Source organism: Cervus elaphus, chromosome 5, assembly GCF_910594005.1.
Source record: "Cervus elaphus chromosome 5, mCerEla1.1, whole genome shotgun sequence".
NCBI classification, from domain to species: domain Eukaryota; kingdom Metazoa; phylum Chordata; class Mammalia; order Artiodactyla; family Cervidae; genus Cervus; species Cervus elaphus.
The window spans coordinates 123,353,073-123,369,631 of NC_057819.1; the positions used below are offsets into that span (position 1 = coordinate 123,353,073).

Here is a 16,559-nt window from a genome sequence, read left to right on the forward strand (position 1 = left end):
GGGCTGCCTCCCCAGTCCTGGGGTCTTCTCTTAAGGTGCACCCACTGAGCCCTCCCTGGGGGCCTCCGGGTCTGGCACCCCTTCTCCGCAAATCCTGGTATCACGCTGGGAGGTACCTGTGACTGGGCAGGGACAGGGAGCAGCGTCTGGGTCCTGGCTTCGCCCTGAGCACCAGGCAGGGGGTGGGGGACGGTGGGTCCATCTTCCTCACGGCAGACCCCCAGAGCTCTGAGAACAGCTAGGGACCTTGGGGGAGGCAGACACCAAAGACAGAGTGTTACAGCCAGGAGGGTTTGCCTAGGAGGGATCCAGAAACCATTTTGCAGATGAGTAAATTGAGGCCTAGAGGAGCCCATGGACAGAGGAGCCTCGAGGGCTACAGTCCATGGGGTTGCCGAGTCGGACATGACTGAGGCAACTTAGCGCACACTCAACTTGAGGCGCAGAATGAGCCAAGCTTTGGCAGGAGGAGCAAGGCTGGGGGCGGAGCCTGGGGAGGGTGGTGTCTGCCCACCTGGCGATGTCTGCCCCGCAGGTGTTCCTGGGGGAGGTGAACTCGGGCATCAGCAGCACCCAGGTGGTGGTGAAGGAGCTGAAGGCGAGCGCCAGCGTGCAAGAGCAGATGCAGTTCCTGGAGGAGGCACAGCCCTACAGGTGGGTGGCCCAGGGGACTGGCTCTGCTGGAGGGGCTGGGGTGGGGCACTGCCCGGGAGGCGGGGGTGCGGGCCCTGCAGACAAAGGCAAGCTCTGTGCTGTTCCGCTCTCCTCGGCTCTGCAGCGCCAGCCCCCCGCCCCCTCGCCCCCTCCCTGCCCTGAGTGCGAGTCAGGGGTGGCCTGTTGGCTCCCGCAGGGCCCTGCAGCACAGCAACCTTCTCCAGTGCCTGGCCCAGTGTGCTGAGGTGACGCCCTACCTGCTGGTGATGGAGTTCTGCCCGATGGTGAGTCGCCCGCTCCCCCTAGTCCCTGCCCTGCACTTCTGGAACATGGGACTGGCATCCTGCAGAGGGGCCTTGGCGGAGCCGGGGACCCCTCAGCCCCACCCTGCGGGCCTCAGATCCCCCCAAAGTGGGGTCCAGGTGGCCCTGCACCACTGCCTTCCAGAAGTGACCTGGGGGAGGAGGGAGGTGACCCCACCGCCATAGAGACAGCGGCTGTCCAGGCTGGGCATCCACAGTGCCCGGGGTGGGGGTGGGGGCAGCTGCATCCCCATCTGCCTGTGCTGCTCAGAGTCACAGCGGTTTTCCCGAGGGTCACCCCGGCCGGCTTGGGGGGCTCAAAGCCCTCATGTCTGGTCCACAGCCTCGCTCATACTTTAGTCTCCAGCAGCGACTACCTGCTAATGGCCTTGCGGGGCCCCTCACAGACAGACAGATGGACAGATGCACACACATGTGCGCACACACACACATGCACAGCTGAGCCGCCTGCCCCCAGGGAGGTGCCCTTCCTCAGATGTGAGTCCCCCCCTGCTGTCTAGTTTCTGGACTCCCAGGGCTTCCCCAGAACTGTCGGGGGCCCCTGGAGCTGGGCGGTGTCAGCCGGTCAGGGAGTTCCCGTGGACCCTCTGGTCACTGGCTCTCGGCTCTGTCGAGGCTCGGCGTCACGGCCTGTGTGGCCTGTCTGCCGCCCACCATCCGAGGGGTGGCGAGCACCTGGCCCCAGGGGTCTGCAGGTGGGATGTGGCCCTGCTAGCCCTCAGGCCGGGGGTCAGCTTGGGGAAAGTGTCTGCTGCCCGTAGGATCATCCTGCTGATGGCTGGCCTCTGGGGGGCGGACACAGGGGCTTCACTGGGCAGCAGTAGCCCCGCAGAGTTAGCAGGATGCCTGGTCTCCCACGGGCCCTGCTGGGGAGGGAGGGCCTGGGGGGCGGGCAGCTGCTCCCCGCTGGCTGGTGATGGTGCTGCCCTTCTCGACAGGGGGATCTCAAGGGCTACCTGCGGAGCTGTCGGGTGGCCGAGTCCATGGCGCCCGACCCCCTGACCCTGCAGCGCATGGCCTGCGAGGTGGCCTGTGGCGTCCTGCACCTACATCGCAACAACTATGTGCACAGGTGAGGGCGGGGCCGGCCCGTGGGCTCTCAGCCTGCTCTGGGGGCCGCGGGAGGGGGGCCCTCAGTGAATTGGTTAGTCTTTGTTCAGCCTCTCGGGACCACCATGCAAAGGGATTTTATCAAATAAAAAGCACCAGGCAGAGGGGAGCTGGACACCTGCTTCTGCAGGAGGGTTAATCGAGGGGACACGCACTGTCTGGCTAGCCTGGGCAGGTACGTGGTAGGGCTGAGACCGGTCCTTTGTCCCCACCGTGGTCAGCGCTGCCCAGTGGCCCCATGCTGGCCCCCGCTCTCCTCTGTCTCCCTCAGGCCCGGGGGGAGGGGTGGCTCTGTCCTGTTTCCTGCCCTGGCCCCCAAAGTCGGAAAGATGGGCCAGGGTCTGGCCTAGGGGGCCGTGCCTGAAGAAGTGGCGATGGACGTGGCCCTGCCAGCCCTGGACAGCACACGGGCCGTCCTCCCCAACAATATCCTGGTGCTGAGTGATGACACACCAACTCCAGCATCAGTGATTTTGTTGAAGAGGGCAGCTGCCAGCCTCCTGACTGCCTGCCGAGCCCAGGCCAGCCCAGCCCAGCCCACCCCACCCCAAGCACTCATCTGTGGCCCCCAGCACAGCTGCACTTTGGCCGAGGTGTGCTGAGCCCACGTTTGCCCCGGTGTCTCGGGCTCCAGACTCCCATGGGGCCATCAGGCAGGCAGGGGAGAAGCCAGTAGCCGAGGCTGTCCTTGGGTGGGAGATAAAGGTGGGTGTGAGCGGTCCCGCTGGGCGGGCACTCCACAGCACCCCCTGCCTGGGCCCCTGTGTGGACAGGGCCAGGGCAGGACCCGTGGCTCCCCATTTCTCCACTGACGCTTGCCTCTAGGGAGCGGAGGGTGGCAGTGTAGTGGGCCGGAGCAGACTGCTGTGTCCCTGGGCTGGCGCGCCCCCAAGGGACAGGTCAGCAGACTGGTGTCTGAGGAGAAGCAGGGGAGTGGATCGGCTTCCAGTGAGGGAGGCCCCACCCAAGGAGAGCCCTTGGGTACCTTGCAGCCGGCCCTGGGCCTCATTTTCCTTGTCTGCATTCTAATGTGTGTTGCCCCGTCCACTCAGACCCTCGAAGTGTCCAGGCTGGGGCTCTGGGCAGGGGGAGGGTGGGTGGGCAGGCTCTTGGATGCCCCTTTTCCCTCACCCACCAAACTGAGCCGAGGACACCCTTGGCAACAAGCGGCCCAGTCCCCTTGCTGTCTCAGGCGCCCCAACCTGGCACTGCCGGCTGACCCCACCCTCCCACCCCCCAGTGACCTTGCTCTGAGGAACTGTCTGCTCACGGCTGACCTGACGGTCAAGATCGGTGACTACGGCCTGTCTCACGGCAAATACAGGGTGAGTGGGGGGTGCCGGACCAGGGCAGGGCTGCCCGCGCGGGCCCGGGATGACCCTGTCCCACGTGCCAACAGGAGGACTACTTCGTGACGGCTGACCAGCTGTGGGTGCCACTGCGCTGGATCGCGCCTGAGCTGGTGGACGAGGTGCACTGCAACCTGCTGGTGGTAGACCAGACCAAGGCCAGCAACGTGTGGTGAGTGTGAGCCTGGCGGTCCCCGTGAGGACACCACAACGCTCTGCCTGTCTGCAACCGCAGCCCTCACGGCGGCCCCGCCCGGTGCCGAGTGAATGTCCCGTGAGGACCCGGGGCACTGAGGGGCTGAGTCCCACCTGCCCACCCGCAGGCTCCCTCGCATTGGAGGGGATGCAGACTGGCCACTCAAGGCAAGGCCACGTGTGGGAGGCTGTGCTTGTCTGTCCAGCCCTGTTGCCCTGTAGGAGGTGGCCCCAGGTGAGGTCGTGGGGGTTCTGGAGCCACGACCAAGGCTCATGGCAGTGGGGCGGGCAGAGCTCCAGGGCCTGTGGAGGAAGCCCTGCCCCCGTTCCCCTCCCAGGATCTACTGGGCCAATGCCTGGAGATGGTAGGGTCAGAGTAGCAAGTTGAGACATGGGGCATCGTGGTAGCACCTGTTCCCATGAGAGGGGTGGGTAGGGGCTGGGGGTCTCCTGTGACCACAGCCTGGAGGCACAGGCTGGGCAGGTGTTTGGACCCAGTACTGCAGCCTCTAGAGGCTTGGCCATGGTGGTCCCCCGTTCCTGGCCTTGACCCATCTCTGCTTCCCCTCCTGTGCCCTTCCAGCCTGAGGCCTGTCCGGCCTCCCTCTGCTCCTGATGAACCCTCAGGGCCTGGATCCAGGGTTCAGTCCTTCTTCCTCCAGGGGTCTCCCCTGAGCCATTAATTCTGCCACCAACACGGACACTCCATTTCCCGGCTCGACTCTCCACGTGGCTGACTCTCCCCTGCCTGCTCGCTCACCCACACTTACTGGTGTCCCCAGATGACTCTGGCCAAGGCCACTGTGACTTCTCTGTTGCCAAACCTGGTCTGTCCCTCGTGCCCCCAGCCTCCCAGGATGGCCTGGAGTCCCCAGGAGCTGGCGGAAGCCACCACCCACTGGAAGGATCCCAGTTGCCTTCTCCCAGCCCTCAGTGCGCTGACTGCCCGGCCAGTTCCCTTGGCCCACTCATGCTGGCTGGGGTGTCCCTAGGCCCCCCAACTCCCTTCCTCCAGCCTCCGCAGGAGTCTGGTGGGACTGGGAGCTTCTCCAGGGCAGCTCCTGCCCCTGGCAGTGTCTGAGTTTCAGCCCGGCACGGGAATGAATGAATGAACAAACGGACTTGGCTGGTGGGAGGCCAGTCTGGCTTTTATTTGTCCAGGCACCCTGGGCATGGGCTCGGACCTGCCCAGGTGGCACGTCCTGCCCATTTACTGAAGGAAGGCGCTGTCTTCTGGCCACGGGTGTGATGATGGGAGCTGCCCTTGGCACCCAAGGCTTCGAGGACACTTGGACAGCCCTCTGATAGCCGTCATCCTCACAGGTCCCTAGGCGTGACCATCTGGGAACTCTTCGAACTGGGAGCGCAGCCCTACCCCCACCACTCGGACCGGCAGGTGCTGGCCTATGCTGTCCGAGAACAGCAGCTCAAGCTGCCCAAGCCTCAGCTGCAGCTGACCCTCTCCGACCGCTGGTGAGGCCCCCAGGGCCAGGCAGGGGTGAGGTGGCCCTGGCGGGAAGGCCAAGGCAGAGAGGAGTGCTCTGGGTCCCTGGAGCCTAACCGGCTCTTCCTGACCACCTGGGTTTCCAGTTCACCCTGGCTGCCCCCTGGCTAACAGTGACCTCTGGACCACCTTCCGTGCCCTCGGTGGAATGTCTTCTTTACCCAAAACACAAATTTGCCTGCAGGCCTGGCAGGGATGAATGGGCTCAGGGAACCGTGCCCTGACCCATGCCATCGCCCACATCACTGAGCCCATTTTAGGAGACTCCCTTAACTACCCCCAGGGGCTCTTGAGTGTGAGCAGGAGGGGAACCCAGACTGGCTGGGGGCAGACTGGCTCACTCCTTGGGGGCTGCGGTCCTGGCTGGGCAGTACCACCTGTGTGTGGCGGGGAGGCAGGGGCTGAGCCCCAGGGCATCCCTTCCCGCAGGTACGAGGTGATGCAGTTCTGCTGGCTGCAGCCTGAGCAGCGGCCAACGGCCGAGGAAGTGCACCTGCTACTGTCCTACCTGTGCGCCAAGGGCGCCACCGAGGCGGAGGAGGAATTCGAGCGGCGCTGGCGCTCACTGCGGCCCGGTGGGGGCAGCGCCGGTGCCGGGCTAGGGGTGGCAGGCCTAGCCCTGGGGGGCACGGGTGAGCTGCTCGCCACCTCCTCCTTCCCGCTGCTGGAGCAGTTCGCTGGCGACGGCTTCCACGCGGAGGGCGACGACGTGCTGACAGTGACTGAGACCAGCCACGGCCTCAACTTCGAGTACAAGTGGGAAGCGGGCCGCGGCGCCGAGGCCTTCCCGCCACCAGAGGGCGCCCTGAGCCCGGGCCGAGAAGCGCGCCTGCAGGAGCTGTGTGTCCCGGATGGCGCGCCCCCGGGCGTGGTGCCGGTGCTCAGCGCTCACAGCCCCTCGGTGGGCAGTGAGTACTTCATCCGCCTGGAAGACCCCGCGCCTGCCGCGGACCATGACCCCGACTGCACTGGCTGTGCCCCCAGCACGCTTGCCGCTGCCCTGCGCCCCGATGGTAGTGACCACGATGAAGACTCCGACGGGAGCACGGCCGCCTCGCTGGTCATGGAGCCGCTGCTCGGCCACGCGCCGCCCGCGGATGGCCCCTGGGGCCACTGCGACTACTACCCATGCAAGAGCCACGCCCGTGACCTTTCCTGCGCCTCCCGCTCACCCTCACCAGAGACACCGATGCTGGCGGAGCCTGGAGCCGAGGATATCGACTGGGGCGTGGGGGCCTTCTGTCCCCCATTCTTTGAGGACCCACTGGGCATATCCCCCTCGCGGAGCTCTGGGGACCGACTATCCCCAGGTGGGGAGGAGCTGGGGGAGGCTGAGGCGTCCAGAGCTGCCCAGTACAGACGCTGGAGCTCCAACGTGTCTGCCAACAACAACAGCGGCAGTCGAGAGCCGGAATCCTGGCTCCCAGGCCTCTCAGGCTACACGGACTGCTGCCCTGGTGTGAAGCAGACCTTGTGGGCCATCCCTGAGCTGGGCCATCCTCTGACCCCAGAGGTTCCCAGAGAGTCTCTTCTTGGGCCGAAGGGGGCCTCCTTGGGTCAGGAGCTGGGCCACTGCCTTGGCCTCCCCCATCTGTATCCTGCTGAGGGCCTGACACCTGCCCCCTGCCTGATCGCCTCCCCCTGGACAGAGGCAGCCATAAGCGGGGGTGACAGCCCCCAGGCAGAGCCCAGGCTTGCAGAGGAGGCCGAGGGGACTGCTGGACTCCAACTGCCCCTTCCCTCCATCCCATCCCCATCCCAAGAGGGAGCCCCACTTCCTGCCGAGGAGGCCAGCACCCCGCCCACCCTGCCTGCCTCACCTACGCCCACTGGCAGCCAGGCACCTGCCACTGAGCCAGCCCAGACCCTTGACAGCGACAGCGGTAGCAGCTCCCCTGAGCTGGAGGCTCCAGGGAGTGAAGATGAGGACACGACCGAGGCCACTTCTGGTGTCTTCACTGACTTGTCCAGTGATGGCCCACAGGCTGAGAAACTAGACGTGACACCAGCTTTCCGCTCCCTGCAGAAGCAGGTGGGGACCCCTGACTCCTTGGACTCCCTGGACATCCCGTCCTCGGCCAGTGATGGTGGCTGTGAGGTCTTCAGCCCATCAGCTGTCAGCACCCCTGGCGGGCAGCTCCGAGCCCTGGACAGTGGCTATGACACAGAGAACTACGAGTCCCCAGAGTTCATACTCAAGGAGGCGCATGAGCCCTGTGAGCCCGAGGCCTTTGGGGAGCTGGCCTCAGAGGGTGAGAGCCCGGGGCCCGAGACTCGGCTCTCTGCCTCCCTAGGTGGCCTCAGCGAGAAGAATCCCTACCGCGACTCTGCCTACTTCTCAGACCTGGACACGGAGCCAGAGCCCCCCGTGGGCCCCAAGGAGAAGCATGGAGGTGTCCCAGTCCCCAGGCCGGAGCCTGATCTGGAGAGCCCGAAGAGCCCCAGGCTGCAGTCTGCACAGCCCTCCCCTGAGCTGGGGGTCCCCGGGGAGGCACAGGGCGCTGGCCCCAGGGAGGTGCCACCACTGCCACTCTCACTGTCACTGCCTGAGGACTCTTCCCCAGAGCCAAGCGCCTGCCCCACAGGCCCCAGGCAGGAGCCTCCCTGGCCCCAAGACCCAGTCCAGGTGTCGCCCATGCCCAACCCCGTGAGTTCTAAGATTTTCTTGCTGACTCCAGTCCGGCCAAGCTCAGAAAGCCACCGCCCAGAGCTCCAGGAGACCCTGGGACTGCTGTCAGGGTCGAACCTGCAGGAACAGACGGGGGGCCCAGGTGCCTCCAGAACCCCGCTCTGCCTGACCCTGCCCGGACTCCCCGCGGCCCCGGAGGGGCGGCCGGAGGAGGAAGAGGAGGACAGCGAGGACAGCGATGAGTCGGACGAAGAGCTCCGCTGCTACAGCATCCAGGAGCCAAGCGAGGAGAGCGAGGAGGAGGTGCCGCCCGTGCCAGTGGTGGTGGCGGAGAGCCAGAGCGCGCGCAACCTGCGCAGCCTGCTTAAGATGCCGAGCCTGCTGTCCGAGGCCTTCTGCGAGGACCTGGAGCGCAAGAAGAAAGCTGTGTCCTTCTTCGACGACGTCACTGTCTACCTCTTTGACCAGGTGGGCAGCCGCCCTGGGCTTGGCGTGGGGAGAGGGGGTCTGCGGTGGGACTGGAAGCCTTGGGCGACAAGTGCCACTTTGATTCCCCCAGGAAAGCCCCACCCGAGAGCTCGGGGAGCCCTTCCCTGGTGCCAAGGAGTCACCCCCCACGTTCCCACCGGGCAGCCCAGGCTCCCCCAGTGCCTCCTGCCGGACACGGCGGGCTGACCCCTCCCCCGAAGGCCCTGCGACTGAACAGGGTGAGCTAGGGGCGGGGCGAGGCAGAGGGGCGGGCCCTGGTGGAGGCGTGGCGAGGCGGAGGGGCGGGCCCTGGTGGAGGCGGGGCGAAGCGGAGGGGCGGGCACTGGTGGAGGCGGGGCGTGACATTACACTCTGGGCGGGGTCTCCCCATCCCATCCACAACTGACTACAGGTTTCTCGCAGACGGAGAGTTCGAGTGGAATGATGGTCTCATGCTGACGCCGGCCCAGGAGCCGGCCTCGCGCATCCCCGCCGAGACTCCCAAGTCCGTCGCGCCCAGCCCCTTCTCGCGCTTCACCGTCTCACCAGCGCCTGCGTCCCGCTTCTCCATCACGCATGTCTCCGACTCGGACTCCGGGTCCGTGGGAGGTAAGGCACCCGTTGGGCGCCGAGGCCCTGTGCTCATTATTTCTTGTTTTCTGGACAAGCTCAGTTTTCAGATGGGGGAACGGAGGCTCGGAGAGGTCAAGTCACGTCCGGCCTGTTTGTTGTGGCCACCTTGGAGTGTGTCCTCTCTTCCCTGGGGAGATGTAGTGCCCCAGACAGAGCTGACTGGGCCCTCCTAGGACTAGGCTAGGTGCCTGCCCCCTCCCAGCACATCTCAGATCTGATGGCCCTTGCCCAGGGGAGGTGGTGGTGGTGGTGGTGGTTCAGGCCCTACTTAGGGGCCTTAGCTCACCCCTCCTTCCAAGCTCCTGTCAGCCTCAGACCAAGTGGGCTCATCCCTGCCCAGTTGCCCTCACCTCCCACCCCCATTCTGCTGGGCTTCCCAGAAAGCTCAGCTCCACTAGGATGCCCCTAGTTGTCTTGTCCCCCAGGCAGACCCAGCCCTTCCCCCAGCTGCCCTTGACCGGTGGCTGCAGCTACTAGGGAAGGACCTGCCCGCCTGTCACACAGTATGTCCTTAATGGATGTCTGAACAAGCCCAGCTCACCAGGAGGCGGGTGTGTGACCCTGGCCAGCCCAGTATTGTTTGGGTCTGTTAGGAGAATTTCAGAGGGCTGATGCTGAGTTTTGTTGGGCCAGGTGCTTGGTGATGCAGTAGGAAGGCTAAATTAGCTCCCACCTAGACAAGCAGGCTGGCAGGCCTGTTGCAGCCTCAGCTGTTCAGTGGCCCCTAAGCCAGGGATCGAGGCCAGGTGGGAGTCCCTGAATCCCCAGTGTTCCCTCAAACACGCATGTGTTTGCCAGGTCCTGCAGCAGGTGCTGGGGGCAGCTGTAAAGAGGCTTGAGCCCCAGGCGGCCCCTGCCCCCCTTGGAGCCTCTGCTGGTCCTGTCCCTGGCAGCAGCAAGGATGGACTGAGTGGTGGGGACTTTGATCCTGGCCGTGGTCAGCAGCAGCAGCTTCCAGCGCTTTGGTGCCCCCCTTGCCGCACCCTGCAGGAGCAGGGTGGGATGAGGCCCCTCTCTGGCCCTGGACGGCGGCGCATCTGTGCACGGCAGCCTGTGCTGCCCTGGGGGCAAGATCTGTCCTGGACACTTGGGTTTGCTGCTAGCCCCTAGGGATGCCCTACAACCCCACCCCCCACCCCCCGCAGCTGCCCCCTCCGCCCTGGCCCCTGCTGTCAGACTGCTTGGCCCTGCCCATGGTTCCTATGGTGCACTGCAGGCCGCTGTGTCCCCACTGCAGGCGAGAGGGCAGGCACAGGCCCGCTGGGACGGCCTCTGCCTGCTTCACCCCTTCTGCCGGTTCAGGGTTTGCTCAGTACAAGAAGAGGTCACCTGGCTCACGTGTCCCTGCTCCAAGTCGGTGGCTGTTTCCCCTCCACTGAATCAGCTAGACCGTAAGCTCTCCCTTCCTACAGGGCCTGGGCCGGCTCCTGTCGGTCCCACTGGAGCCCTGCGAAGGGGCCGAGCTGGGCAGCCCGAAAGATGGGGGGCTTTCAGGTCGCAGTCTTGCCGCTGCAGCCCCGTCTGGAGGTGCCCATGGCTCCCCTCTGCAAGGTAGTGCCCAGCCCTGCCCAGCTGCCAAAGCAATGTGGGTGCACCCCATGGTCAGCATCAGGGGGTTGCCGCTGCAGGAGTGGGGGCAGTGGGAAGGGGTGGGGCAGCACACGGAGTATTTTTGTAACTGCTGTTGTCAGAGCGAACTGAAATGGGACGCTTTTAAGTTATTGTTGCCAAAGAGACGTAAAGTTTATTGTTGCTTTTGGGGTGTGGGCGGGGACTTGTTTTGGGGTTTTTGTTTATTAGTTTGAGGCTTAGGATGCTGGTACAATGATCTTGTTCCTTTTTTGTCTGTTTTTTAAGAGAAATCAAAGCTAAGGAAAAAGCCTTCATGCTAAGCGTGTGGTTCTTTTGGAGTCTGCAGATGAAGCCCTGGGCAGAACGAGGCCTGGGCGGGGTGGGGGTGGGGGTTGGGGGGGGGGTCCCTCTAGTCCCTTGTGACCACTGGGTGGGTGCAGGAGGCAGGCCACCCTCTTCACTCTGGTGTCCTGGGCACACCTTGGTGAGGGAGACAGTGACCTTGGGCCCCCAGTGTGCCTGGGTGGGGGTGTCTTCCCAGAGCAGGGCAGAGGGACTGATGCCTGCAGCCCTCACATCCAGCCTGGTAAGCTGGCCCTGCCTAGGTAAGGCTGAGCAGGGGGACCCCTCTGGGCAGCTCTTCCCCCTTTCCCTCAGCACAGGGTGGCGGGAGGAGGGGGTTAGGAGCAAGGTGGGGTGTGAGGAGTTGGGGCACCTGTGCACCCCCACCTCGACCATCTGTCTTAGGACCTCGTGTCGCTCCACCTGGCCCGCCTCCAGCTTCCGCCAGGTGAGAGACCTCCGGAGCCCCCCCACCCCATCCCGGCTTTGTGTTCTGGGGTGGGGGCAGGCTGAAGGTGGTGCAGGGCTCCTGAGCACCTCCTTGGAGGGTCTGGGAGGTGAGCGAGCACTGCTTGGGACATCGCCTGAGGTAAGGACTGCTATCAGCAATGTGGTTAGCTTGGCTGTATTTCAGCCTCAAATGTCAAATACCACGGACCCAGAAAAGTTTCTAAAATCTTGTATTTCAGCTGAAATAGGGAAGCAGCCAGGGCATCAAGGGGGGAAGCCCACCCAGACGTCCTGGGCCAGGACCGCCTCAATGGCACACAGCTCGGGGACCCAGGACACAGCATTGACCCCCTCCTTGGGGCCAGGGAGGAGAGGCAGGCCCCTGCAGCCATTTCTGGGTAGGAGTTCGGGTATGGGCAGGGAGAAGCCCCCCAAACTGCCAGTGGGCACAGGGAGACTCAGCAGAGCCCCAGGCAAGAGTCTGCCAGGAGGTTATGTGTTCTTAATAAATCCGTCTTCTGAGAAAAGGGGCAGACCCGCCGCTCCCCGCGCCCGTGTCCTGCCTGCAGGCACGCACAGGTGAGTGGCCTCGTGACTGACCGGACAGGGGCTCCCCTTCAGCGACAAGCCGACGGGATGGCCTTCCATGCACCCTGGAGGCTCCCCGGCCTACACAACAGACATGCCTGGCCTGAAAAGTTGGCCCCAGGGCCAGCCCCCCTCATTCTCCTCAAGCACGGCCCAGGTGCCACCTCCTGACCCTGTGGCAAGAGCCGGGGTCCAGCCCAGACAAGACTGAGGTGGGGGCAGAAGGGTTTGGAAGGAGGGAATTCTCTAACAGGGAACAAGCCTATTGTAACAAAACAGGTTACAGGGCAGGGCAGGGGTCCCCTCAGGCGGTGGGCGCAGACGCGGCGGTCAGCTGAGGAGTGGGGCAGACCTGTCGTTGGTCACTGTCGGCTTTAGCTGGACGCTGGCGAAGGGGTTCCTGGGGAGAGGAGAGAAGAGCTGTTTCAGTGGTTTTCAGGAGAGGCGCTGAGTGCTGCCCCATGGCTGTGGACAGCACCCAACCCCACCCCCGGTCAGCCTCCCAGCTCAGAGCTGGGGGTGGTGGAGGCCAGTGGCAAGAGCCAGGAACTGGCCCCGCCTGCAAGGCCAGCTGAGCCCCAGTGCACCACCCTCTGCTCCCAAAACCTGTCCTGCCTCGAACCGCAGACCCTTCCAGGGCAGGGTGGGTTGGCGTAGGGAGCCCTCTGCTCCCTCCACATGTGCCCCAGTCCTTTCTTTGTGGCCTGAGGCAGCCCCCCATGAGCTGCATCTGAGCTCAGTGTGCAGAACCCCCTGCAAGGCCCAGTGTCCCCCCCGCCACCTGCCTGAGCAGCACCTGAGCCCGTCTGCAAGGACATGGCCATCGACACACAGACAGCTCAGCAGAGCGCACAAGCCCGGCCCATGCAGCCCGGGGGCCCGGAGTGGCCGGCCCCACACCCACACGACAGACAGAAGGCGCAGGCACAGTCGTGGCGAAGGGGCTGGCAGGGGTGGACGCCCACAGCCCCTGCAGAGGGGCCGACGGTCTCCTCAGAGAGGAGCCGTGTCCACCCCTGGGTGCTGAGATGGCGGCGGACGGACAGACAGATGTGCCAGACAAGGGGCTGAGACAGAACGAGGGGAGCACACGGTGGGGCCGGCATCTGGCCTCAAGCTCACAGAGGCCGCTCCTCCTCGCATTCCCAGTGGGCTCAGAGGACCCCCCGGGGCGGGACGACACAGGACAGCAGGCAGTGCCGGGGTGACAGCACAGATGGCACGGAGGACACAGAGGGCTCAGCACGAACGGAGCCGTTACCTGGGGCGGCAGTGGCCTCCGGCGTGGCCGGGCGTCCGTGGGAGCTGGGCAGGCACTCCATCTAGGTGCCCAGGAAGGGAGCACGAGGAGGGGCACCCTCGTGTTCGCCTGAGGACCTGGCACTTTCTGAAACACTGAGGCACGTTGGACTCAGCTGTTTAAGGGACAACTAGGGAGAAGAGGCCGACACAGCACAGCGTGGCTTCCGCGTCTCCAAGACGCTGCCCGACAGTTGGCAGCACCCACGTCGGTCTCGGTTCCACCCCTGCCTTGGCCCATCTGCACCCAGCTGGTGGGGCCGTGGGCTCCCTCCCTCAGGGCCTCGCTGGTCTCCTTGGTTCTGGTCTGTGCAGATATGCTTCGGGCAGGGACTGCCTGGCAGTTCTGCTGTGACCAGGGTCATGGCCCCTGGGACAGGGTGCAAGGCAGCCATGGGGGCTGCTGCCCTGATGGGACTCTGGTCCTGGAAGAGGACTCTATGTCCTTGGCTGTCCCCAGCCAGGGTCAGGGCAGGCGGTCCCGGGGAGCCTAGAAGTGGGGCAGGTTTGTCCATCCAGAGCTGGGGACCCAGCAGAAGTGGGGACCCAGAGAAGGGAGGATGGCACATGTGCTGATCAGAGTGGGGGGCAGAAGGGTGCACTGGCCAAGTGTGTCCCGACACACCTACAGTCTCATCAGAAAGGGTCGGTGACCAGCCTTATATAAGTCAACGAAGTTAGAATGCACCCTCACACACTATACAAAAACAAAACTCAAAATGGTTTAAAGACTTAAATATAAGACATGACACCATAAAACTCCGAGAAGAAAACATAGGCAAAATATTCTGATATAAACCATACCAATGTTTTCTTAGTCTCCCAAGGCAACAGAAGCAATAGCAAAAACAAATCAATGGGACCTAATCAAACTTACCAACTTTTGCACAAAGGAAACCGTAAACAGACAACCTACGGGCTGGGAGAAAACATCTGCAAATGATGTGACTGACAAGGGCTTAACTTCCAAAATATACGAGCAGCTCATGTACCTCAACAACAAAAAAACAACCCAATCAATAAAATGGACAGAAGACCTAAGTAGATGTTTGTCCAAAGAAGACACACAGATGGCCAAGAGACATGAGCAAAGATGCTCAACATCACTAATTATTAGAGAAATGCAAATCAAAACTACACTGAGGTACCAACCTCACTAAGAAGTCTACAAGTAAGAAATGGTAGAGTGAAATTGGTACGGACACTATGGGAAACAGTATGGAGGCTCCTCAAAAAACTAAACTAGAGTTGCCATGTGATCTAGTAATCCCACTCCTGAGCATATATCCCAAGGAAACTGGAATTCAAAAAGATACACGGACCCCCTATGTTCATAGCAGTACTATTCACAATAGCCAAGACACAGAAAAACCCAAATGTCCACTGACAGATGAATGAATTAAAAATGATTATATATACAATGGAATATTACTCAGTCATAAAAAAGAATGGAATAATGCTATTTTGCAGCAACATGAATAGACCTAGAAATTATACTAAGTAAATCAGAAAGACATGTCATATGATACCACTTGTAAGTAGAATTAAAAAAATGATACAAATGAATTTACCTACAAAAGAGAAATAGACTCACAGAGAACAGAGGTGTGGTTGCCAAGGGGGAGGAGGGATGGATCCAGAGTTTGGGATTAAGTTGAAAATTATTATTTACAGAATGGATAAACAAGGTCCTACAGTAGCGCAGGCAATTAAGTATCCTATGGTAAACTATCAAAAAAGAATATAAAAAAGAATATATATGTATAAATTAATCACTTTGCTATATGACAGAAATTAACACAGCACTATAAATCAACTACACTTCAATTTAAAAAAAGGATTGGTGGCAAACCCACATTGTCACCTGCACCAGGAAGATCTTCCCCAAGAGGCTGCCTGGCTCTGAGCCACACTGTCTTTATCTCCTTGCCCGAAACAGCGTGACCGTGGAAGCGTGTGCCGTGTACAGCCTGCAGGGAAAACAGTGTGACCGTGGAAGCGTGTGCCGTGTACAGCCTGCAGGGAAAACAGTGTGACCGTGGAAGCGTGTGCCGTGTACAGCCTGCAGGGAAAAGTGTGACCGTGGAAGCGTGTGCCGTGTACAGCCTGCAGGGAAAACAGCGTGACCGTGGAAGCGTGTGCCGTGTACAGCCTGCAGGGAAAACAGTGTGACCGTGGAAGCGTGTGCCGTGTACACCCTGCAAGGTTAGAGGAAGCAGGTGGCTGCTGCAATTGCTCCAGGCCTCTGGAGCAACTCTCTCCTGCAAGCCCTGGCCAGAGACCCCGGGGTGGGACACCCCTACCCTTCAGCACCAGAGGAAAGGGCAAGGCCCCCATGGGTGCCCACTACCTTCTGGAACATTCTGTGAAAGAACAAGCTTATAAGCCATTCCAAGAACACATTAGTGACCCAGGGTGGGTGGCTGGGGTCAATGGTGGGATGACAGAACAGGACAAGATTTGGACTGGGGCCACTGTTGATCTTCCTGTCCTGCAAATGTCTGTCACGGCCAGGGGCGGATGCTGGGGCCAGTCAAGAGCAGACCACCCAGACATGGAACAAGCGCCTCTTAACCCAAACGGGAGATGTCGGAGTGTGTGAGGGTCAGAGCTGTCAGGATGCCAGGGCTCTTCCCCCAAGGAGGGCCACGAGGCACTCTGGCAGAGGAACAGGGGCTGGGTTCTGTCCCCCTCCTGAGCAGGGACATGGGGACAGTGGCAGCTTTTATATGGAATCCATTTGCATTCTTGGATGGGGGCAGGCCTGAAGTCCTGGGTGTGGTGAAGGCAGGAGTGAGCCAGCTCCCTGCCCCTTGTCCCCACTGCCCAGTCCTCTGCAGACCGCCTGGCCTGACAGGGTGGGACCCTTGCAGCCGAGCAGCGTTCGGGTTCAGCCTCCCGAAGACGTTGGTCACTGAGGATTTGGGGGAATCGCCTTGGGCTATCTTCTGAATCCACTTCTTGAATGAGAAAGGGGGTGGTTCTGAGAACACCCAGGCAGCATGAAGTGCAGCTTGTACCCTGGAGCGACTCCGGAGCAGGAGGCATGGAGGGCAGTTACAGCGTGTATTCCAACTTGGCCCAGACGTTTTCCTCCTACCACGTGTCTTCCATAGCTTCAGAACGTCGGCCCTTCTGGACTTGATTTGGTCTCTTCCCCAGAGCTGTGAGCTTGGGCAAAGCTGAACAAGGTCCCGCAGCCAACCAGCAGTGCCTTGTGACACCCCTGCCCTGGGAGAACCACCAGGACAGGCAGGCCCCGCGGCCGCTGTGCTGTGTGCTCCCCAGTCCACCGTGCCCCCGGGGCTCTGCTCCAGGCAGAGGCCACACCAGCCTCCCTGGGCCTTCACCCCCTTTCAGTACCTCCAGGGGAACAGATCTGCTGGGCCCTGATAACTCAGAGGGACCACAGGGGCAGCAGAGTGGGGGCTGCTCGGCTGGGG

The 16,559-nt window shown here is 62.2% G+C and overlaps 2 protein-coding genes across 7 annotated transcripts in view; one reads left to right on the forward strand and one right to left on the reverse strand.

Annotated features, from left to right (window-relative positions):
• AATK (apoptosis associated tyrosine kinase) overlaps positions 1 to 10,746 on the forward strand; it is a 39,697-nt gene extending 28,951 nt beyond the window's left edge. For all 4 annotated transcript variants that reach the window (XM_043905256.1, XM_043905258.1, XM_043905259.1 and 1 more), the window contains 10 exons: positions 536 to 654; positions 851 to 938; positions 1,916 to 2,049; positions 3,328 to 3,412; positions 3,487 to 3,608; positions 4,955 to 5,104; positions 5,565 to 8,232; positions 8,324 to 8,471; positions 8,656 to 8,841; positions 9,664 to 10,746. In XM_043905256.1, coding sequence (XP_043761191.1) covers positions 536 to 654; positions 851 to 938; positions 1,916 to 2,049; positions 3,328 to 3,412; positions 3,487 to 3,608; positions 4,955 to 5,104; positions 5,565 to 8,232; positions 8,324 to 8,471; positions 8,656 to 8,841; positions 9,664 to 9,704 — 3,741 coding nt within the window. In that variant the 3' untranslated portion in view covers positions 9,705 to 10,746. The remainder of the gene's footprint in view (positions 1 to 535; positions 655 to 850; positions 939 to 1,915; positions 2,050 to 3,327; positions 3,413 to 3,486; positions 3,609 to 4,954; positions 5,105 to 5,564; positions 8,233 to 8,323; positions 8,472 to 8,655; positions 8,842 to 9,663) is intronic.
• A 696-nt stretch (positions 10,747 to 11,442) lies between these two features.
• The window catches only part of BAIAP2 (BAR/IMD domain containing adaptor protein 2), a 63,841-nt gene continuing 58,724 nt past the window's right edge, over positions 11,443 to 16,559 (reverse strand). For 2 of the 3 annotated variants that reach the window (XM_043905260.1, XM_043905265.1), the window contains exon 14: positions 11,443 to 12,217. In XM_043905260.1, coding sequence (XP_043761195.1) covers positions 12,148 to 12,217 — 70 coding nt within the window. In that variant the 3' untranslated portion in view covers positions 11,443 to 12,147. The remainder of the gene's footprint in view (positions 12,218 to 16,559) is intronic. The other variant, XM_043905262.1, reaches the window with a different exon arrangement.